Source organism: Trachurus trachurus, assembly GCF_905171665.1.
Source record: "Trachurus trachurus genome assembly, chromosome: 1".
Classification (NCBI taxonomy): Eukaryota; Metazoa; Chordata; class Actinopteri; order Carangiformes; family Carangidae; genus Trachurus; species Trachurus trachurus.
This window is the reverse complement of record NC_139891.1, coordinates 37293753-37316307: the sequence shown is the minus strand read 5'-3', so window position 1 is coordinate 37316307 and position 22555 is coordinate 37293753. Positions and strand designations below refer to the sequence as shown.

General features: G+C 43.2%; 1 protein-coding gene across 2 annotated transcripts in view; it reads left to right on the top strand.

Annotated features, from left to right (window-relative positions):
- Nucleotides 1-22555, top strand: part of usp34 (ubiquitin specific peptidase 34) — an 88291-nt gene that overhangs the window by 46241 nt on the left and 19495 nt on the right. The window contains exons 32-58 of one of the 2 annotated variants that reach the window (XM_083969726.1): nucleotides 13-96; nucleotides 849-935; nucleotides 1732-1932; nucleotides 2062-2144; nucleotides 2242-2282; nucleotides 2383-2507; nucleotides 3971-4123; nucleotides 7177-7281; nucleotides 7445-7500; nucleotides 8595-8899; nucleotides 9966-10129; nucleotides 10856-10921; nucleotides 11759-11905; nucleotides 12497-12553; nucleotides 13003-13080; nucleotides 14267-14361; nucleotides 15163-15335; nucleotides 17904-18054; nucleotides 18331-18409; nucleotides 18692-18745; nucleotides 19386-19481; nucleotides 20062-20126; nucleotides 20246-20321; nucleotides 21577-21624; nucleotides 21753-21818; nucleotides 22116-22196; nucleotides 22325-22410. In XM_083969726.1, coding sequence (XP_083825852.1) covers nucleotides 13-96; nucleotides 849-935; nucleotides 1732-1932; nucleotides 2062-2144; nucleotides 2242-2282; nucleotides 2383-2507; nucleotides 3971-4123; nucleotides 7177-7281; nucleotides 7445-7500; nucleotides 8595-8899; nucleotides 9966-10129; nucleotides 10856-10921; nucleotides 11759-11905; nucleotides 12497-12553; nucleotides 13003-13080; nucleotides 14267-14361; nucleotides 15163-15335; nucleotides 17904-18054; nucleotides 18331-18409; nucleotides 18692-18745; nucleotides 19386-19481; nucleotides 20062-20126; nucleotides 20246-20321; nucleotides 21577-21624; nucleotides 21753-21818; nucleotides 22116-22196; nucleotides 22325-22410 — 2822 coding nt within the window. Of the gene's footprint in view, nucleotides 1-12; nucleotides 97-848; nucleotides 936-1731; nucleotides 1933-2061; nucleotides 2145-2241; nucleotides 2283-2382; nucleotides 2508-3970; nucleotides 4124-7176; nucleotides 7282-7405; nucleotides 7501-8594; nucleotides 8900-9965; nucleotides 10130-10855; nucleotides 10922-11758; nucleotides 11906-12496; nucleotides 12554-13002; nucleotides 13081-14266; nucleotides 14362-15162; nucleotides 15336-17903; nucleotides 18055-18330; nucleotides 18410-18691; nucleotides 18746-19385; nucleotides 19482-20061; nucleotides 20127-20245; nucleotides 20322-21576; nucleotides 21625-21752; nucleotides 21819-22115; nucleotides 22197-22324; nucleotides 22411-22555 lie in introns of both variants that reach the window. The other variant, XM_083969725.1, reaches the window with a different exon arrangement.

Genomic DNA, 22555 nt, shown 5'->3' with positions numbered 1-22555 from the left:
GTGTGTGTTCAGGGCAGCTACAGTGACCTGTATCCAGACTCAGACGACTCCAGTGAGGATCAGATTGAAAACAGCAAGAACACCTGGAGCTGCAAGGTGAGACACACACACACACACACACACACACACACACACACACACACACACACACACACACACACACACACACACACACACACACACACACACACACACACTATGACACCCTATGACACCCTGCTGGGCCTCTGACTGGTTTCAGGGTATCCGCAGGGTCTTGAAAAGTATTAAAAGGTGATAAGTCAATTTTGGGAAAATTAAGACCCTTAAAAAGTCTTTTCACAACTTTATAAAGTCTTAAATTTTCAAGGTATTTTTTCTGAATTAGCTGTCCAAGAGTTTGAGTCGTAAAAAACATTGTAAAAGTGTGTGAATTTATTCATTTTATTAAAAACCAAAGATGAACTAGTACATAAAAAAAGAAAAGAAGATTGTTGTTTTTGTTTTTTGAGTGGAGCAATGTTTTTTTTGATAAACGTTGCCTTTTATTTATTATCCCAGCCTATTTTGAATTGTGTTGTATCATAGTGGTCTATAGTCTTTATCACAAACTAGAACTGTTAAATTTAAAGTGTCACTTGTGTAAATGGTTACAGCTTGAAGTGGCGGTGAGGTTTTGATAAATATTGAGAAGGTCTTGAAAAAGTCTTAAAAAGGTTTTAGAATTAACTTCAAGATTCCTGTATTTACCCTGGGTTTCCTGACTCCTCCTCCTCTTCCTCCTCCTGCTGCTCCTCCTCCTCCTCCTCCTCCTCCTCCTCTTCCTCTTCCTCTTCCTCCTCCTCCTCCTCCTCCTGCTCCTCCTGCAGTTTGTCTCCTCCGGAGGCCTCCAGCTGCTCCTGGAGATCTTCAACTCTGGGATCCTGGAGCCCAAAGACCAGGAGTCCTGGACTGTGGTGAGTACACGAGGTCCTGCCTGAGCCGGACAGCTAGTCAGTCAGTCAGTTAGTTAGTTAGTTAGTTAGTTAGTTAGTTAACTAGCTACCTAGTTGGTCAGTTAGTTTGTCTGTCAGGTAGTTGGTTATCTATTAAGTCGTTAGTTTGTTATCATGTCAGTCATTACCAGTATTTTGTTAGTTAGTTATCTAGTCAGTCAGTCATCAGTTAGTTTTATTAGTTAGTTATCTAGTCAGTTGTTAGTTAGTTATCTAGTCAGTCAGTAGTTTGTTAGCTTGTTTTATTAGTTAGTTAGGTAGTTATCTAGTCAGTCAGTAGTTTGTTAGCTTGTTTTATTAGTTAGTTAGGTAGTTATCTAGTCAGTCGTTAGTTATCTTGTCAGTCAGTCATTAGGTAGGTAGTTTTATTGGTTTATGTAGTTATCTAGTCAGTCAGTCATCAGTTAGTTTTATTAGTTGGTTATCTAGTCAGTTGTTAGTTTGTTAGCTTGTTTTATTAGTTAGTTAGGTAGTTATCTAGTCAGTCGTTAGTTATCTTGTCAGTCAGTCATTAGTTAGGTAGTTTTATTGGTTTGTTATGTAGTTATCTAGTCAGTCAGTCATCAGTTAGTTTTATTAGTTATCTAGTCAGTCATCAGTTAGTTAATTTTATTAGTTGGTTATCTAGTCAGTCGTTAGTTTGTTAGCTTGTTTTATTAGTTGGTTAGGTAGTTATCTAGTCAGTTGTTAGTATACACAGTACACGTGTGTGTGCTGCTTCACTGAGTGTGTGTTGTGTTGTGTTGTGTGTGTGCAGTGGCTGCTGGACTGCCTGGCCTGCCTGCTGAAGCTCATCTGTCAGTTCGCCGTGGACCCTGCAGACCTGGACCTGGCCTACCACGACGTCTTCTCCTGGTCCGGCCTCGCCGACAGCCAGAGGAAACGGGCGTGGCCGGGAAAGTCCCGCAAGTCGACGGTGGACCACGGGAAAGGCCTGCACATCCCCCGGCTCACTGAGGTAAACCTCCGTCCTCTTCCTCCTCCTGCTGCTGCTGCTGCTGCTGCTGCTGCTGCTGCTGCCGCCTCCTCATGTCTAAGCAGCTTCAGCAGCAGAGATGAACCATGAAGCTCTGCCGTGTGTCTGCAGGTGTTCCTCAGCCTGGTCCAGGGAACCAACCTCATCCAGCGGCTCATCAACGTGGCCTACACCTACGACAACCTCGCACACAGGTCGCACATCACACACAGCTACATCTACAACAGAACCAACTCCTTTACAAAGTCCATGTGTCCAACAGTAAAATCCATGTGTGTGTTTGTTGTGCAGGGTTCTGAAGGCTCAGTCCGACCACCGGTCCAGGCACGAAGGTGAGACATAAAGACATAGATGTATAGATGTAAACGTATGTGACCAGATGGATAAACAGACGCTGAGTGAGTGTGTGTCTGTCTGTGTGTGTCTCTGCAGTGACTCACTACTCCATGTGGCTGCTGGTCAGCTGGGCTCACTGCTCCTCCACCGTCAAGTCCAGTCTGGCCGACAGCGACCACCTGCACGACTGGCTCAGGAAGCTCACGCTGCTGGTGCCCGAGGTCAGTACATCCACCGTAGACCCAACGTGCACATGTCCACACATCCCAAAGTCAACATGTCCATCAGCCGAACATCGCAACATCCTGATGTCCACATGTCGTAATGTCCACATGTCCCAGCATCTACACGTCTCAATGTTCTTAGACCCAACGTCCACATTTCCCAAAGTCCACATGTCCATAGAACCGAACATCCCAATGTCCTGACACCCACATGTCCCTACATCTACACGTCATCCCATCGTCCTTAGACCCAACGTCTATACCTCCTAAGGTTCTTAGACTAGTGTTGTCACGATACCAACATGTTGGTACCGGTATCGGTACCAACATGTTTTTCGATACTTTTCGATACTTTTCGGTACTTTTCCACATAAAAAGAGAACACAAAAAATTTCATTATTGGCTTTATTTTAATAGAAAAATGTTGGACCATAAAACAGGAAATCAGTAAACAGTTACTGCTGCTGCAGGATTAACATTCCATCTATATTAATCTGAACTCTTCCTAAATTAAAAAATGTCTGTTTAAAAATGAACATCAACTTGTTTTCTTTGCATTATTTGAGGTCTGAAAACACTGCATCTTTTTTTGTTATTTTGACCAGTTGTAATTTTTGGGAGAAATTGTTATCAGTAGTTTATAGAATGAAACACAAATGTTCATGTTACTCAAACATACACCTATTGTTTCCCATATGTAGACCAAATTGATTCTGTTCCCCCCACCCCCATCAACGCAATATCGTTCCGTTAATTCATCTCTGCGTAGCGCTGCTTCGCCGTGCTCACTCACTCACAGAGAGAGAGAGAGAGAGAGACAGAGAGAGCATGCAGCCAGTGGTGATCCGCGGTAAAAACAAAACTTATTAACGAGGCTGTGGCGGCCGTCTCTCTCTCGCGCGCGGCGCGCACACACACACAGACACACACACAGACACAGGCACATGGACAGGTGGCGCTGTAACGGTAATGATAAAAAGCACCTTGCTTCGTTTGTGACTCGCTCTCTCGCTCCTCGCGGCTCAAATTACAATGCGGCGACTTCACGCGGCGACGTCACCGCTGCCGGCGGTGCAGAATGAAAGTACCGGTCCCATCTAAGCGCAGTATGGTACCGTTTTAAATGCGTTTTAAATCTAGTACCGGTATACCGTGCAACCCTACCTTAGACCCAACGTCGACACCTCCTAAGGTTCTTTGACCCAACGTCTACATTCCCAATGTCCTTAGACCCAATGTTCACACATTCCAACATTTTGTTTTATGATTAGGGAGCACTTGATTTGATGCACAGGAGCAGGTGGACTACATACTGGTCATTAATGTGATACACAAGGAAATCGGTCGATAATGAAAATATAAGACATGAAGTTTAAAAACAACTGATCAACTGTAGCTTTAGATACTCTTATCTGTTGATCAATCATCTTGTTCTAATGTTGTGTCTTTGTTGTCATCAGCCGGCCGTGAGACATGAGGCGTGTAACGGCCTCTACAAACTCTCTCTGTCGGGTCTGGAGGGAGGAGAGTCCATCAACAGATCCTTCCTGCTGCTCGCCGCCTCCACGCTGCTCAAGTTCCTGCCTGACGCACAAGCCCTGAAACCACTGAGGGTGAGGGACACACACACACACACACACACACTCACACACACACACACACACACACACACACACACACACACACACACACACACACACACACACACACACACACACACACACAGACAGACACACACACATTCAGAAACATGTTTGCAAGCTACACTCTGTGTCAAAAGTCCTCAGGGACGATGATTTGACTCAATTTGAGCTTTGCTACAGTGAAACCAGTTTGTTTCTGTGAGAGACATTGTCCCTGTACTGGGATCAATGCTGGAGACACTGGGACACAACACATGTTTCTATTGAAGCTCCTTCAAAATAAAGGTAGATGTTTGTATTAAAGCTCCTTCAAAATAAAGGTAGATGTTTGTGTTAAAGCTCCATACAGTATAAAGGTAGATGTTTGTATTAAAGCTCCTTCAAAATAAAGGTAGATGTTTGTATTAAAGCTCCTTCAAAATAAAGGTACATGTTTGTATTAAAGCTCCTTCAAAATAAAGGTAGATGTTTGTGTTACAGCTCCATACAGTATAAAGGTAGATGTTTGTGTTAAAGCTCCTTCAAAATAAAGGTAGGCGTTTGTATTAAAGCTCCTTCAAAATAAAGGTAGATGTTTGTATTAAAGCTCCTTCAACGTAAAGGTAGATGTTTGCGTTAAAGCTCCTTCAACGTAAAGGTAGATGTTTCTATTAAAGCTCCTTCAAAATAAAGGTAGATGTTTGTGTTAAAGCTCCTTCAAAATAAAGGTAGATGTTTCTATTAAAGCTCCTTCAAAATAAAGGTAGATGTTTGTATTAAAGCTCCTTCAAAATAAAGGTAGATGTTTGTATTAAAGCTCCATACAGTATAAAGGTAGATGTTTGTGTTAAAGCTCCTTCAAAATAAAGGTAGACGTTTGTATTAAAGCTCCTTCAAAGTAAAGGTAGATGTTTGTATTAAAGCTCCATACAGTATAAAGGTAGATGTTTGTGTTAAAGCTCCTTCAAAAATAAAGGTAGATGTTTGTATTAAAGCTCCTTCAAAATAAAAGTAGATGTTTATGTTCAAGCTCCTTCAGAGTAAAGGTAGATGTTTGTGTTAAAGCTCCTTCAGAATAAAAGTAGATGTTTGTATTAAAGCTCCTTCAAAATAAAGGCAGATGTTTGTGTTAAAGCTCCTTCAAAATAAAGGTAGATGTTTGTGTTAAAACTCCTTCAAAATAAAGGTAGATGTTTGTACTAAAGCTCCTTCAAAATAAAGGTAGACGTTTGTATTAAAGCTCCATACAGTATAAAGGTAGATGTTTGTGTTAAAGCTCCTTCAAAATAAAGGCAGATGTTTGTGTTAAAGCTCCTTCAAAATAAAGGTAGATGTTTGTGTTAAAGCTCCTTAAAAATAAAGATAGATGTTTGTGTTAAAGCTCCTTCAAAATAAAGGTAGATGTTTGTATTAAAGCTCCTTCAAAATAAAAGTAGATGTTTGTATTAAAGCTCCTTCAAAATAAAGGTAGATGTTTGTGTTAAAGCTCCTTCAAAATAAAGGTAGATGTTTGTATTAAAGCTCCTTCAAAATAAAGGTAGATGTTTGTGTTAAAGCTCCATACAGTATAAAGGTAGATGTTTGTATTAAAGCTCCTTCAAAATAAAGGTAGATGTTTGTGTTAAAGCTCCTTCAAAATAAAGGTAGATGTTTGTGTTAAAGCTCCTTCAAAATAAAGGTAGATGTTTGTGTTAAAGCTCCATACAGTATAAAGGTAGATGTTTGTATTAAAGCTCCTTCAAAATAAAGGTAGATGTTTGTGTTAAAGCTCCTTCAAAATAAAGGTAGATGTTTGTATTAAAGCTCTATATAGTATAAAGGTAGATGATTCTGAAATCTGCTCTACTTTTTTATTGGATCTTCGTCTCATGGGTCAACCCTTCAAAATAAAAGTCAGTAGAGCCGGTGAATGTGGGGCTTTAAAGGATCATAGGGCAGGATTAATGAGAACGGCCAGTGACGCGACGGCCGCTGCGCGTAACTACAGCAACCAGCGAAGCCACCGGCACGGGAGCGCGCACAGACTTTTCACTGTTTACTTTACTCTTTACAGTCTTTCCTATCTGGGGGGGGGGGGGGGGGGTTCTCGCTCTCACAGACAGACAGACAGACAGACACACACACACACACACACACACACACACACACACCTTCACTGTGCTGCAGCAGGGGGCTGCTTGTCTGTTCCTCTGAGCTCCTCTGCATGGATCTGTATGGGCTCCTACAGGCCGGTACCGAGAATTAACGCGCCGGGTCCGGGTGTCGGACCGCATCTGTCAGGGTCCGCGGTCCCATGAAAACCAATAAACACCGGACATATTCATGATTTCATAAAAAAAAAAAAAAAAAACGGACGCGTCGCGGACACGCCGGCCAGGACGTGAAAAGTGGACGTGTCCGGGCAAAAGAGGACGTTTGTCCACCTGCCTGACAACGTTGTTAAAGTTATAACGTCGGCTTTTAACCGCTAGCTGCGGCTAACGGCTAATAATAAGTCAGTAGTGATGAGGGAGAGGGTGTGTAGGAGTCAGTGACCTGCCTGCTGCTGTGTGCGTGTGTGAAGGGAGGGGGAGAGAGAGAGTGGCGGCGGCGGCGGGGGGTGGGGGGGCTTGTGCTGGGTGGTTTGCTGGCAGACAGTAGCCTAATTTGGATCCACCGTGGTTCAGAGTGATTGATATAACAGGGAGTGTCGCCACTCTGTTACTATATCAATCGCTCTGCCGCGGTTGCCCTCGTCATGTCTCCATTCCATTGATCCATTCGAAGGCGGTCGTGGACGCGCTGACGTCAGGTCCGCCGGCCAGCGCGCGAAATTCACCCCCTGAATTGCAGCGCATTTTGCAGCACAGACCCCGTTCAGGGCAATCGAGAGATACGCGGGTGGGCTCGTTCTTTTTGGTTTTGAACGCTTCCTCACCCATTATTATTTAAAAAACGTAAAACGCATGGGTATTTTCCGGTATTTTCTCACAAATCCTGCCCTATGATCCTTTAACTTCGTAGTGACCTCATAGTGACGCTGTGGTGTGTGTGTGTGTGTGCAGGTGGAGGACTACGAGGAGGAGCCTCTGCTCAGGACCGGCTGTAAAGAATACTTCTGGCTGCTCTGTAAACTCATCGACAACATCCACGTCAAAGACGCCAGCCAGGTGGGAAACACAGACACGATGATGATGATGTCACCTGACCTGCCTGTTGATATCAGTGTTGTTGTTGTTGTTGTTGTGGTGTTTGATTGAGCTGTTGCTAGCGTTGGTCTGTTTGAACTCACAGAAGGTCTCTCCCTCTCTGTCGCTGGCCGGCCCGGTGCAGACCACGCTGCTGGACCTGGACGCTCTGGCTCGCCACCTGGCCGACTGCATCAGGAGGTCAGACTCACACACACACACACACACACACACACACACACACACACACACACACACACACACACACACACACACTGAAGAGCATGTTGTTATGTTTTTAAAGGGGCTTGTGCTTTTATTGTGAAATCCAATAATTATGGCAACGAGTTCATCAAAGAAAATGACTTTGATGGTCAGCAGACATTTCCCATGAGTCTTTGAGGCAGAGCTAAGAAACTAAGGATGTACTAAATCCAGGATTCAGTTTTGGTTTCTGCTGAACCTCAGAGCATCAGCTGAACCGAACCCTACGCATGTCGATGTAATGACGCCACCAACCATTACATGAAGGTTTACCAACGATATTCTGCCTTCACTGAACAACAACCTTTCAAATCACTGTCATTGTCACAAACTACAGGTGCATCTCACTAAATGAGAATATCATGGAAAACTTTATTAATGTCACAGATTTAATTCAAAAAGTGAAACTAATACATTATATAGATTTATTACACACAGAATGAAACATTTCATGTCTTTATTTATTTATTTAATTTCTTATAATTATAATGGACTTCTCCATGATATTCTAACCTATCGATCACTGGATATATAAAAGCTGCTAGCTTGATGCTAACATATAAAGGAAAACATCATAGACGGGCTAATGGAAATTCACGTTGCTATTATTCGTGGTAATTTTAACCAACAAACAGCTGTTATTATTTTAACATAACCATGGCCTAAGTAACACATCCAATACAGGCAGATATTTTCTCCTTTCTTTTGGGTTTTTTTCTTGTTTTGAATGAGAAAAAACTCTAAAGCCTGAATCCTGAATGAGTTGGGGGTTAAATGTTCGGTGATGAAAAGTTACTGCCTATTGTTTTTTAACAGTTGGAATAAAACACACTGCAATGTTGTTTACTGTATTTATAATGTGTTTACTGTGTGGACCGATGACGGGAGGAGGATTCATTGGCTTCACCCCTCAATGAAACAAAATCAGAAAGAACCATGAAGCTCTTGAGTTTTGTAGAAGTTAAACATTGTGGATAAAGTTGTAGATTTCCCACGTGACCTTGACTCCGTGACCTCTGTGTGACCTGTAGTCGTGAGATCCTGGACCAGCAGGACGGGACGATCGAGGACGACGGTCTGACGGGGCTGCTGCGCCTGGCCACCAGCGTGCTCAAACACAAGCCTCCCTACAAGTTCTCCCGCGAGGGCCAGGAGTTCCTGCGCGACGTGCACAACCTGCTGTTCCTGCTGCCCAGCCTGGCCGACCGCGCGCAGCCCAAGTGCAAGTCGCACGCCGCCCGCGCCGCCGCCTACGACCTGCTGGTGGAGACGGTGAAGGGCTCGGTGGAGAACTACCGGCTGCTGCACAACTGGGTCATGTCGCAGCACATGCAGAGTGAGCATCAACACACACACAAACACACACAGATTTAAAATCAAGACGTCTTTTTACTTCAGAATAAATAAAACTAAGGCTGCAACTAACGATTATTTTCATTATCGATTAATATGTTGATTATTTAAACGATTAATCGATTAGTTGTTTGGTCAATAAAATGTTAAAAAATGTCTTGTTTTGTCCACAAACCAAAGAGAGACTCAGTTTATTGTCATAAAGGAACAAAGAAACCAGAAATATTCATATTTAAGAAGCTAAAATCAGAGAATTTTGACTTTTTTTCTTTAAAAAAAACTACTCAAACTGATTATTAGATTATCAGAATAGTTGACGATTCATTTAATAATTGATTATTGCTCGATTAATTAATGAATAGTTGCAGCTCTAATAGTGTGACACCGCAACAGAGTGTCAGATGATTCATTTAATAATTGGTTATTGTTTGATGAGTTGATTAATTATTGCAGCTCTAAATAAAATGACTGAATCACAGCTGATTAACGGTGCGTTTCAGTAACGTAGGAAATCAGAGCTCTGAATGATGTCACCTGTGAGTTGAGAGTTTTCCAAGTGAAAAATAAAAACATAAGTCTGGATAAATGGACGGGTAATAGAACAGAATGAAAATATAACAATTTCATTCTTGTAAATGTTTATAATTCAACAATTAATTTGAACGGTTTGAAAAAGCTGTACAAACTTAAAACAAAAAAAGTAAAACACAGGGTTTGTTTCTGGCTGTTTACCAGATTTTATATTTAAACAGTGACCAGAGAAATCAAAATAAACAGTGAAGGTGCTCATACGACTTTCAGAGGGGCGTTCAAGATCACAGTCACAACTCAGAGCGCAGAAAATTCAAACTTCAGAGAACAACTTGAACGCACCATTGATGGTCATCTTCCTCTCCTCTCTCCTCCTCCTCTTCTTCCTCTCTTCTCTTCCTCCTCCTTTTTTCTTCCTCCTCCTCCTTTCTTTCTCTCTTCCTCCTCCTCTCTCCCCCTCTCTTACTCCCCCTCTCTCCTCCTCCTCTTACTACCCCCCCCCCCCCCCCCCCCTGCAGCCTCCCATGCTCCCTACAAGTGGGACTACTGGCCTCATGACGACGTCCGGGCCGAGTGTCGGTTTGTGGGTCTGACCAACCTGGGAGCCACGTGTTACCTGGCCTCGACCATCCAGCAGCTCTACATGATCCCTGAGGCCCGGCAGGCCGTCTTCACCGCCAAGGTAACACACACACATCCCATAAACTTTATTTATCTTCTATGGGGAAATAACAGGACATTAAATAAATAAAGAGACACCTGCACTAGTGTTGGTGACTAACACACACGCCTGTGGATTTATATTCATAGGTGATTCTCAATAACATGGTATATTTTATCATAATCTGTCAAATTATATAGTTTTACACAAATGTTTATACATTTTAATGAGCTTGAAGCATAGCATTAAGTAATAATGTAATACATATTACCTCATGATGTAATAACGCTGCATTGTGTAATAAACTTTGTAATAAGTTGTTACATATCGCATCAGTTATTACAAAATGCAGGTGTTGCACTTTAATGTAATAATTCAGTGCATTATGTGACAATTTATTACAAAATGTGGTCTCACATGGGTCATTCTCATGAACATGGTGTATCTTCATCATCATATTCTATTAGAAATTATATAGTTTTACACACAATGAGCTTGTTTGAATGTTTTAATAAAACAACAGTAAAAGTTATTTAGAATTGAGTTTCTGCAGCAGCTGTGTGTAGTTTCTCAACCTGAGTGTGTGTGTGTGTGTGTGTGTGTGTGTGTGTGTGTGTGTGTGTGTGTGTGTGTGTGTGTGTGTGTGTGTGTGTGTGTGTGTGTGTGTGTGTGTGTGTGTGTGTGTGTGTGTGTGTGTGTGTGTGTGTGTGTGTGTGTGTGTGTGTGTGTGTGTGTGTGTGTGTGTAGTACGCTGAGGACATCAAACACAAGACGACGCTTCTGGAGCTGCAGAAGATGTTCACGTACCTCATGGTGAGTTTAACCAGCGCTGCTGCTGCACTTTGATCTGAACTACAACACAAACTCACAGCTGAGGAAGAACAGAGAACTTCTTCTTCTTCCTCTCATTTCCTCTTCTTTCTCTTCTTCTTCCTCCTCTTCCTTTTTTTCTTCTTCCTCCTCCTCTCTCCTCCTGCTCCTCTTCCTCCTCCTCTTCCTACTCTTCTTCTTGCTCCTTTTCTTCTTCCTCCTCCTCTCTCCTCCTGCTCCTCTTCCTCCTCCTCTTCCTTCTCTTCTTCCTCCTCTTTTTCTTCTCCCTCCTCCTCTGTCCTCCTGCTCCTCTTCTTCCTCCTTCTCTTCTTCTTACTCCTCTTCCTCATTTCCTCCACCTCCTCTTCCTTTTTTTCTTTTTTTTCTTCTTCCTCCTCTTCCTTCTCCTCTCCGTCTTCTCATTTCCTCCACCTCCTCTTCCTCCTTCTTTTTCTTCTCCCTCCTCCTCTCTCCTCCTGCTCCTCTTCTTCCTCCTCCTTCTCTTCTTCTTACTCATCTTCCTCATTTCCTCCACCTCCTCTTCCTCCTCCATCTCTTCCTTCTCTTCTTCCTCCTCCTCTCTCCTCCTGCTCTTCCTTCTCCTCATCCTTCTCTTCTTCTTCCTCTTCCTCCTCATCCTTCTCGTCTTCATTTTCCTGCTCCTTCTCTTCTTCTCACTTCTGGTTCGAATAAAACACAACTCTGATGTCGAAGTTCAGTCATGTAAAGAGAAAGAGACTGAAGCAGAAGCAGCCATGAATGAATGAATCAAAGGTCAATAAAACAACAGGACGTGTGTTGATGAACATGTTGTTGTTGTCGTTGCCGTGGTGACGCCAGGAGAGCGAGCGGAAGGCCTACAACCCCCGACCGTTCTGTAAAACCTACACCATGGACAAGCAGCCGCTCAACACCGGGGAGCAGAAGGACATGACGGAGTTCTTCACCGACCTCATCACCAAGATCGAGGAGATGTCCCAGGACCTGGTAACACACACACACTGTCACATACACACACACACACACACACACACACACACACACACACACACACACACACACACACACACACACACACACACACACACACACACACACACACACACACACACACACACACACACACACTAAACACACACTGCAGCTCGTACACGTCGTGTTTTATACAGATTCAGATTCTTTCACCTCTGATAAACAATAAAGAAACAAACTTTATCTCATCAGTGACATTGAATACACAACTTTATTAAAAGACCTGATGACATCATTTAGAATAATCTGCAGTTTCAGACGTGTCGGACAAAAACAAAACATAAAACTGACTGGATGAAACGTTACTTTAGAGGAAAATCGTCTTGCGATGTAAAAAAGAAAATAGTTAAGAACAAATCCTGGATTTACAAATACTCAGATTATGATTAGATGTCAGGACCTGAGTCCAGCAGCAGAAACAGGAAAGACGTCACAGGAAGATGAAATTACAGTTAAATAAATGTATGTCACTGTATCAACATGGTGACGTCAGAATAAAAGTCTGAATGTGTTGGTAACGAATGTTTTATTTGTGTTTTCCTGCAGAAAAACACGGTGAAGACTTTGTTTGGAGGCGTCATCACCAACAACGTGGTGTCTCTGGTGAGTGGGAGCAGTGGGAGCTGGGTCATGTGACAGGAAGTGGACAAAATAGGAATTAATACATTAAAATTTAACATTTCTTTTCTAAAAATGTGTTTTATTTTCACTTTTTCTGAGGATGAAGAAGAAATTATATCTTGTTTTATTCTCTCTTCTTTTTTTTCTTTTTTTTTTTAACTTTTTTTTGAATGAAAACTGGTCAGCATTATGTCTCTACAAAATAAAAGTCCCCCAATTTAGACGTCCACCATTTTTAATTGAGTTTAACGTCATATTCTTGCGGTGAACTTTACGATGCTTCACTACGATGATGTCATGTTTTATGTTGTGATGCGTTTGATGACACTCGACCTCAGCGCCGCTGCGGTGAACACCCGAGACCTCGCCGGCGTTTTATTGTGGAATTGTTGTTGAACTTCCTGTTCCCTGTCTTTCCTGTCGTGCTGCAGGACTGCGACCACGTGAGTCAGACGGCCGAGGAGTTCTACACGGTCCGCTGCCAGGTGGCCGACATGAAGAACATCTACGTAAGTACCACACACGTCACTACCCGATTTGTGACAGCCACGTACGACAACTCCACTTGGACAAACTTAGTTGAATTGACTTAGGATCACTGCCCTGTGTGCGTCGCCAGAGATGGTTTATCTTTTTATTTAAAAAAAAAAAAAAAACTTTATTAGTAATGTAAATTGAGGGTTGGTTGTGTTGGTCTGGATCTTGATGCTCAGGAAACAGGAACAGAGGTAGAGACTTTTAGTGTTTACTCTCGTCTTTTCTCGCCGGCCTCATCGCCATGACAACCACAAACAATCACAACTACCACAACACTCACTGAATAAACGAGTCTGCCGCAGCTGTCTTATGACGGACGTCTGCGTTTTTTTTTTTTTTTTCTTCATTCAATCATTTTCACAGCACCGTATTTTAAATTTACAGAACTTTAAGCAGACTTCCGCTTGTACACAAATCGGGCAGCGCCCAGATGAAGCGGTCCAAGATGGCGGCTGGTTGCATGCGCAGGCAATATTTTTTTTTCGTAGGATAGGTCTGGGAAAGTCCCGCCTTCCCCGCCTCTGATTGGCTGGATGAGCTCTCCTCCGATTGACGTCATCTCACAACAGTACTGTAGTAAACTAACATACACATCAACTGAAGCTTCTGATGTAATCAGACGCCATGGCGTAGTGGTTTGCGTTTTCGCCTGCGGTGTGGTGAATCCGAGTTCGATCCCCGCTGGTTTCACATTCCGAAAAATGTAGTTTTTAAATTTATATTCCAAGTTTACATTTTGATTTTGAGAGAAGTGTAATTGTGCCGTTGGTTTGGTTTAGGCAATGAAGAAAGGAGTTGGTTAAGTTTAGTAAAAAGAGCAGGTAGAGGCTAGACAGGCCAGATAAGTAGAGAGAGTCCAAGTAGATCCAGGCACTTATCACACTTTGCCGACAGCCTGCGTTTCACAGCCAAAACAAACAACCAATCAGGCGAGAGTCCTTCTAGCCAATCAGAGGCGGGAAAGGCGGGACTTTCCCGGACCTATCCTACGAAAAAAAATATCGCGACCAGTATTGTCACAAATCGGGTAGTGACACGCACGTCACATGACCGGTCACATGACGTCATACCATGATGATGTCACGTTGTGGTGATGACGCGCTGTGATGATGTCACGTTGTGGTGATGATGTCATGCTGTGATGATGTCGTCCCTCAGGAGTCCCTGGATGAGGTCACCATCAAAGACACGCTGGAGGGAGACAACATGTACACCTGCTCCCAGTGCGGGAAGAAGGTCCGCGCTGAGAAAAGGTCTGAACGCACCTGAACGCACCTGAACGCACCTGAACGCACCGTCACCGTGGTAAACAGCAGCAGCTCCGTGATGAAGGTTTTAACCTCCTCATCTTCCTCTTCCTCCTCCTCCTCCTCCTCCTCCTCCTCTTCCTTCTCCCTCTCTTCTTCCTCCTCCTCCTTCTCCTCTTCCTCGTTCTCCTCCTCTTCCTTCTCCTTTTTCCTCCTTCCTTACTCTTCCTCCTTCTCCTCTTCCTTCTCCTTCTCCTCTTCCTCCTTCACCTCCTCTTCCTCCTTTCTCTCTCTCCTCCTCCTTCTCTCTCTCTCTCTCATTCTCTCTCTCTCCTCCTCTTCTTTCCTCCTCCTATCTCTCTCCTCCTCCTCCTCCTCCTCCTCCTCCTCCTCTCTCTCTCCTCCTCCTCCTCCTCCTCCTCCTCCTCCTCTCTCTCTCCTCCTCCTCCTCCTCCTCCTCTCTCTCCTGCTCCTCCTCCTCCCTCCTCCTCCTCTCTCTCCTCCTCCTCCTCCTCTCTCTCTCCTCCTCCTCCTCCTCCCTCCTCCTCCTCCTCCTCCTCTCTCTCCTGCTCCTCCTCCTCTCTCTCTCTCCTCCTCCTCCTCCTCTCTCCTCCTCCTCCTCTCTCTCCTCCTCCTCTTCCTCCTCTCTCTCTCTCCCCCCCCCCTCCTCCTCTCTCCTGCACCTCCTCCTCCTCCCTGCACCTCCTCTCTCTTCCTCCTCCTCTTCCTCCTCCTCTCTCTCTCTCCTCCTCCTGCTCCTCCTCTCTCTCTCTCCCCCCTGCACCTCCTCCTCCTCCTCCTCCTCAGGGCTTGTTTTAAGAAGCTCCCTCGCATCCTGAGCTTCAACACGATGCGCTACACCTTCAACATGGTGACGATGATGAAGGAGAAGGTCAACACCCACTTCTCGTTCCCGCTGCGGCTCGACATGACGCCGTACACCGAGGACTTCCTCATGGGGAAGGGCGAGAGGAAGGAGGGTGAGTCACGGCCGCGAACCGATCGATCAATAACGTTATCGATCGGGGGTATCCGCGGGGTCTTGAAAAGTATTAAAAAGTGATAAATCAATTTTGGGAAAATTAAGACCCTTAAAAAGTCTTTAAAAGTATTTTCACGACTTTATAAAGTCTTACATTTTGAAGGTATTTTTTCTGAATTAGCTGTCTAAGAGTTTGAGTCCTAAAAAACATTGTGAAAGTGTGTGAATTTATTCATTTTATTAACCCTCTCGGCGCCCGAGTTTATTTAGGAAAATATTAAGTTTGGATTTCAGGATTTCACAAGGCTGCAGCTTTTAAGTGGTGAGAGATAAATCTATGGTGTAAATGAGAAAAATATTCACAATGACCTAAAGTTTGTGATGGGAGTAAATGTAAATGTTCTCATCTAAGGGCGTTTTCACACCTGCAGTTGTTCCGATTCAGCAACTAAACCGATACAACTGTTGCGTTCTTTTTTTCTGGGCCGTTTGTGTTCACATTGCATGATTCTAAAGCGGTACAGCGCTTTGCGCTGTGGAACAGCGCCATAGCAACGGCCCTAACAACACCCCATCAGCTGATCAGCAACAATGGCAACAATGAACCGCGGGCTGACTTGCAGTAGTGAGGAGGTTCAATTTCGTATTAATATTTGGGCAGACGAGTAGCCTATTTAGTTGAAGTTCAATTAAAAAAAATGCCCAAGCTGACTGGTTTATGGCTGGGGCGAGACCTTGAAGTATGCCTATAATGTGCTATAGCTACAAATGTAGTCTAATAGGCTACATTATTATTTATAATTATTATTATTATTAGCTAGTGACCAAGCGTGCTGTCCGCTGTCTCAGTGCTGACACGTGAATGAATGACAGAGCGTGTCACTGCCCGTGAGAGAGAGAGAGACAGAGAGAGAGAGAGACAGGGAGAGGGGTGATCAGGTTGTGTTGGTCAAGCTGTGTTTTCAGTTTCAGGTGTCATAGTTATGTCAGATGAATTGTCCTCTAACACAGCCATTCTCAACCTTGGGGTCCCTCCTGACCCCAGTTGATGGCTGGAGGGGACGAATGAACGACATGTTTCTTGGCATGCATTGCTGACCTGGGCAATGTTTCTTAATAAATTAGAAAAACTTTTCTTGTCATTCCCCTTTTCCGTGCATGGTTGAAGGAGATTGGCTTGCATCCACGCTCCACTCGCTCCTGCGCCGACAGGTCCTCGCATGTCACATAAACCAGCCCCGGTGTGTGGACACCGCATCAACTCGCCACCCGCATCTATTTAAACTCCGTCACTTTGTTTTGTTCTTTTGCCCTGATGAAAACCTCCAGGTCGGAATATTGGCCATGGAGACAAAACTACAGCAGCCAATTATTTTTTTCAGTGCAGGGATCAAGAACTAAAAAGGCAAAAAAAAAAACACCGCGGACAGCGCTGCGCTTTATCCATCATGCGTTCACACCGGCGTGTGTGTGTTTGTGTGTTGGGGCGGGGGGGGACAGCAGTGCATGTGAAATTGGGGGTCGCGACTCAAAAAGGTTGAGAACCACTGCTCTAACACCCTACAGTTTGACTCTTTTTTTCTTCTAGTAAACGGGCACCGTAGCATGACTAGTTATAGGGGTTGTTTGCGGAGCTCTGCCCGGTGCTGATCGCCGCGGGTCAGCTTGGAAAGGCTGGTGGACTCATGGCTTGAGTTTGCGTCTTTCTTTTCTTTTGGCCACCGGCTTTCCTGTTTTGTGTACATTATGAAAAGGCCAAGACGACACGCTGCTGATGCTCCATTATGTTTTTGGGGCAGTTGCGTGGTCCTCCTCCTCCGGTTGCCAGGTAACCAGTCAATTTGTTCCGATACATGTGTCGGTTGCGTTCTCACTACAAACGAACCGCTCCAGGGCTCGGATGGAAACGAGCCGAGACCGCCTCTCCCAAGCGATCTCGGCCCGCTTGTTTTGTTCCGCATCGAGCGCGATTGCTGTGTTCACATCTGACCAAACGAACCGATATATGACGTAAACGCTCCCTGTTTCGGAACAAATGGTCAAGTGTGAAAGCGCCCTGATTTGCATATTGTGACGTCACCGGGTGGTAGCCCCATTGGATTACGTGACTTCCAGTAAAACTGAATTTTGAACATATTTACACAGAAAAAAAAATTATATTGACAAACAAAGATGAACCGGTACATAAAAAAGAAAAGAAGATTGTTGTTTTTGTTTTTGAGAGTGGAGCAATAGTTTTTTTTTATTTTTATTTTTTATAAACTTTGCCTTTTATTTATTATTCCAGCCTATTTTGAATTGTGTTGTATCATAGTGGTCTATAGTCTTTATCACAAACTAAAACTGTTCAGTTAAGTGTCACTAGTGTAAATGGTTACAGCTTGAAGTGGCGGTGAGGTATTAAAAAATATTGAGAAGGTCTTGAAAAAGTCTTAAAAAGGTTTTAAAATGAACTTCCAGATTCCTGTAAAAACTCTGTCGATCGGCTCATTGATCAGGACGACGATTAGGAGAGAATAAAAAACTAACCGTCGTCTCGTTTTTTGTTTCCCGTGTGTCTTCTCAGGTTTTCGGGAAGAAGGCGAGTCGAAGGTGACGGAGAGCTACGAGTACGACCTGATCGGCGTGACGGTGCACACGGGCACGGCGGACGGCGGCCATTACTACAGCTTCATCAGGGACATCGTCAACCCGCACGCGTACAAGAACAACAAGTGGTGAGAGTTACAGACGGTCCTCGAACGCCTCATCCAGCTCCTCAGGGTCATGTGCTTCCTGGTCGGGGAGGGAGGGACCTGTCGTGGTTATTGATTGATTGACAGCTACAGCAGCCAATAGCGTGGGACCAGACAGTAGAAAACAAGTAGAAGACTTTTAATGTAAAAATACCTCGGATGATGATTTTCTGTCCTTTGGTTCAAGTTGAGAGATAAAGGAACAGTGAACACGTGGAGACGGGGTTAAAGGGTTAATCTTCCTCCTCTGTCCGGCAGGTACCTGTTCAACGACGCCGAGGTGAAGCCCTTCGACTCCGCCCAGCTCGCATCGGAGTGTTTCGGAGGAGAGATGACGGTACGAGCTCAAACTAAACATCACATCATCACATGACATCATATAGATAGATAGAACGATAGATAGAACGATGGATGGATGGATGGATTGATACTTTATTGATGGATGGATTGATACTTTATTGATCCCAAGCTGGGAAATTACAGTGCAGGAGCATTACACAGACACACAGTGACGATAACATGTAGTATAAGAATATATATGATATTTTATTCGCTATTTTATATATATATATAAAAAATCACATCATCACCTCCTCTGACTCTGAGTTTTCTCTTCCAGACTAAAACCTACGACTCCGTCACAGACAAGTTCATGGACTTCTCCTTCGAGAAGGTGAGGACGCTTCTGATCTGAGCTTCTTGTCTCTGACCCGTTCTGACCGGTCCAGACCGGTGCCACTGGTTCTGACCCGTTGTGACCGGTCCAGACCGGTACCACTGGTTCTGACCCACGTTAATCCGTATTGACCATAGACTGTAAAAAGAATGGACGTAGCATCCGTGACGTCCCCCATTGGTTTTGCGGAGTCGTTTTTGTGACTCCAACATGGCGGCCTGGACAGCGCCATGTTGGATTTACCGGCCGAGAACCCGCCCACTGGCCTCGAAGCAGCTGTCCACGGAGCTGCTCGGACCTGTCACTCAACGTTTCCGCGCCCTAATTGGCCAGAGTTTTAACCTAACAACAGTAAAACGGTAGAGTTAAAAAAAAATGCACCCCCCTCAGAGTGTGTGCGGGGGTAGAAACTATCGGTTGAGAAAAAAAAACGTTCTGACACCAGGCTTTTAACATGTTTATTGAGGATGTAAAGTGGGTGATTTTAACATGGGGGTCTATGGAGAATGCTGCTTTCTGACACCAGCCCCCAGAGGAAGAAGAGGGGATTGCAGTTTGTTGAACGCGGAAGTGAGCTTCACTTCTCAGACCCACAACTGCCCCCTTGGTATTGACCCGTGTTTGTTTGTTCGTTCAGACCCACAGTGCCTACATGCTGTTCTACAAGCGCGTGGAGCTGGAGGAGGAGAACGGGAAGGACTTCAGCTTCGACGTCTCTCCTGACCTGCTCGAGGTTCTTTTCTTTTTTCTTTTATTGTGCAATACAAGTGACAGACATAAAGCAAACACAAACACATGACAAGACAAGACAAGCCATGACACAGCACTAGACAATGTAGGTACTATCTAATCTAATTTGTGAATTAATTCTTTGTAACAAGGGGTGGACAATATAAGTTTGCTTCTTTCTGCCCCCTTTCATTCAAGAGTTACAGTATTGTCATTGTTTACTTTATTTTTTGTTTTTATGCTCGATAAATGAATGAAATAAATAAACTAAACTAAACAATTAAGATTAGCTAATGAAAAAGAAGAAAGAAAAGGAAAGAGAGAGAGAAGGAAAAGGGAAAAAAAGAAAGGGGGGGGTAGATATATTAAGGTAGCTTGTGATGATAAGGGAGAACAAAACACATGATGGAGAAAAAGAAAAGAAGACAAAAGAACATCGGCAAACAATTGATCAATCAGTCAATCATTCATTTTTCGTCCCCCGTTGAGGTTTTTAACATTTACTAACGATGTTTATTTACTGAAGAACAGTTAAATCAGTTAAATCAATTCTGTGTCTCTTCTCTCCCGTCTCTCTCCTGCAGTGGATCTGGCACGACAACATGCAGTTCCTCCAGGACAAGAACATCTTCGAACACACGTACTTCGGGTGAGACTCGGACCAGGAGGAAACGGAGACCAGACCTCTTTTGGTGTCTTTTTCTGCTGCTGTTGTTGTCATTGTCGTCGTAGTAACGCTCTTGTTTTCTCTGTTTGTTTGTGTGGTAGCTTCATGTGGCAGCTGTGCAGCAGCATCCCCAGCACGCTACCGGACCCCAAGGCCGTGTCCCTCATGACGGCCAAGGTCAGAACAACCGGTTCATGATGATTTTTCTTTTAGCAATGTCTACCTAAATAATAATGCTACTAATAGTATGAATTATGTATGTTTAACATGAGTTTTCCATGTTTATAACAGGTTTAAAACGTGTTTATTAAGGTTTAGCATGTTTAAAAAGGGTTTAACATGTTTAGAACAGGAGTTTTCCATTTTTAGAACAGGTTTTAAAAGGGTTTAACATGTTTATAATAGGTTTAAAACGTGTTTATAAAGGGTTTAATGTGTTTATAACAGGTTTAAAACGTGTTTATAAAGGGTTTAGCATGTTTATAACACGGGTTTAACATGTTTAAAAAGGGTTTAACGTGTTTATAACAGGTTGAAAACGTGTTTAAAAAGTCTTTAACGTGTTTATAACAGGTTTAAAACGTGTTTATAAAGGGTTTAACGTGTTTATAATAGGAGTTTTCCATGTTTATGTTACATAAAATGAATTATGTATGTTTTAGTTGCATGAATTCAGTTTTTAATTTTCATCACATCAGTTATTGTTGGTCCTGCTGCAGGTATAGTGGCCCTGAGAGGTCAAAACACAGTAGCTAAAATGCATCCAAGCTAATTTCTGTCAGTAAAACTTAACAATATATTTACCGTAAAAGAATACTTAATATTAAATTGAAAACAATTACATATAAAAGAAATTAATGGACTTAACGTATGTATGGTGTCATAGCTATAGGCTGTACAGTGTGGGAACAAGGGTTGAATTTAATTTATATGAACTTATCACAACATAACGATTTATCGTAGTGATGGAAATTTGCTTGGACGCACTTTACTTATTCAGAAAGTCAGTTTGAATTGAATTGAATACAACTTTATTTGTCCCTGCAGCTTCCATTATTACGAACACATTAATTCATTCAACACATTCATTAATTAGTTAAAAGTGAAGCTCCAGAACAGAAACAGCATGATCACATGATCATATTATACTAAAAATGAATAAATAGTTAAATAAGTAAGTAGTTAATTTTAGGGAGAAGACATAAAGGTGGTTGTCCAGGTTTAAAAACTTAAAGGCACAAGGGATAAAAGACTTAGAAAGGCAGTTAGTTCTGATTAAAGGTACATTATAAACTGCTGAAAATCTCTATAATAAGTAATCATAATAATCATAATAATTAATAAAATTAGGACGTGAGGAATTAAATATATATATGATGTTGATTCTGAGATTTTTATAAAATATCTTTTCTTCTGTTTTTTCTTTTTCCAGCTCAGCACGTCGTTTGTTCTGGAGACGTTCATCCACTCCAAGGAGAAGGTAACACACTCTACACACCAACATCAAACACACACACACACACACACACTCATTAAGTGGTTAATTATATATATTATTATTATATTAATATGTAAATGAATGAATCTGTGTGTGTGTGTTTCCTCCAGCCGACGATGCTGCAGTGGATCGAGCTCCTGACCAAACAGTTCAACAACAGCCAGGCGGCCTGCGAGGTCCGATTTCATTCATTAACCCTTTGTTTTTATTAGATTTTACTGTCTTTTATCTTGTATCTCTTTTATCTCATTGATTTTAATTTTGTTTTATCGTATTTTATTTTATCTTATTGTGTCCATTCTTTTATTGTGCTTCTGTTGTGTTACTTACTGTATTTTTATCTTGCTGTGCAGCACTTTGGAAACCTTGTGTTTGTTTAAATCGTGCTGTATAAATAAGATTGGATTGGATTGGATTACACTCTTGCCTGTTGCCGTGGTAACTGACCCATGCGCTCCTGTGTTTTTCCGTAGTGGTTCCTGGACCGGATGGCCGACGACAACTGGTGGCCGATGCAGATCCTCATCAAGTGTCCCAATCAGATCGTCAGACAGGTGAGGAGAGGGTCAGAGGTCAGAGGTCAAAGGTCAAACATCTCCTCGCCTCGTGGTGTTGACATTCACCTTCTCCTTCTTTTCTCCTTCTTTTCTCCTTCTCCTCCTCCTCTTCCTCTGTGCTGCAGATGTTCCAGAGGTTGTGTATCCACGTCATCCAGAGGCTGCGGCCGGTTCACGCTCACCTGTACCTGCAGCCGGGCATGGAGGACGGGTAGGTCACCGCTCAGGGTGAACACGGGGTTAACACGTTTATAGCAGGAGTTTTATACGTTCATAATGGGTTTAAAAAGGGTTCAACATGTTTATAACACGGGTTTAAAATATTTATAACATGTTTAAAACAGGTGTAAAAGGGG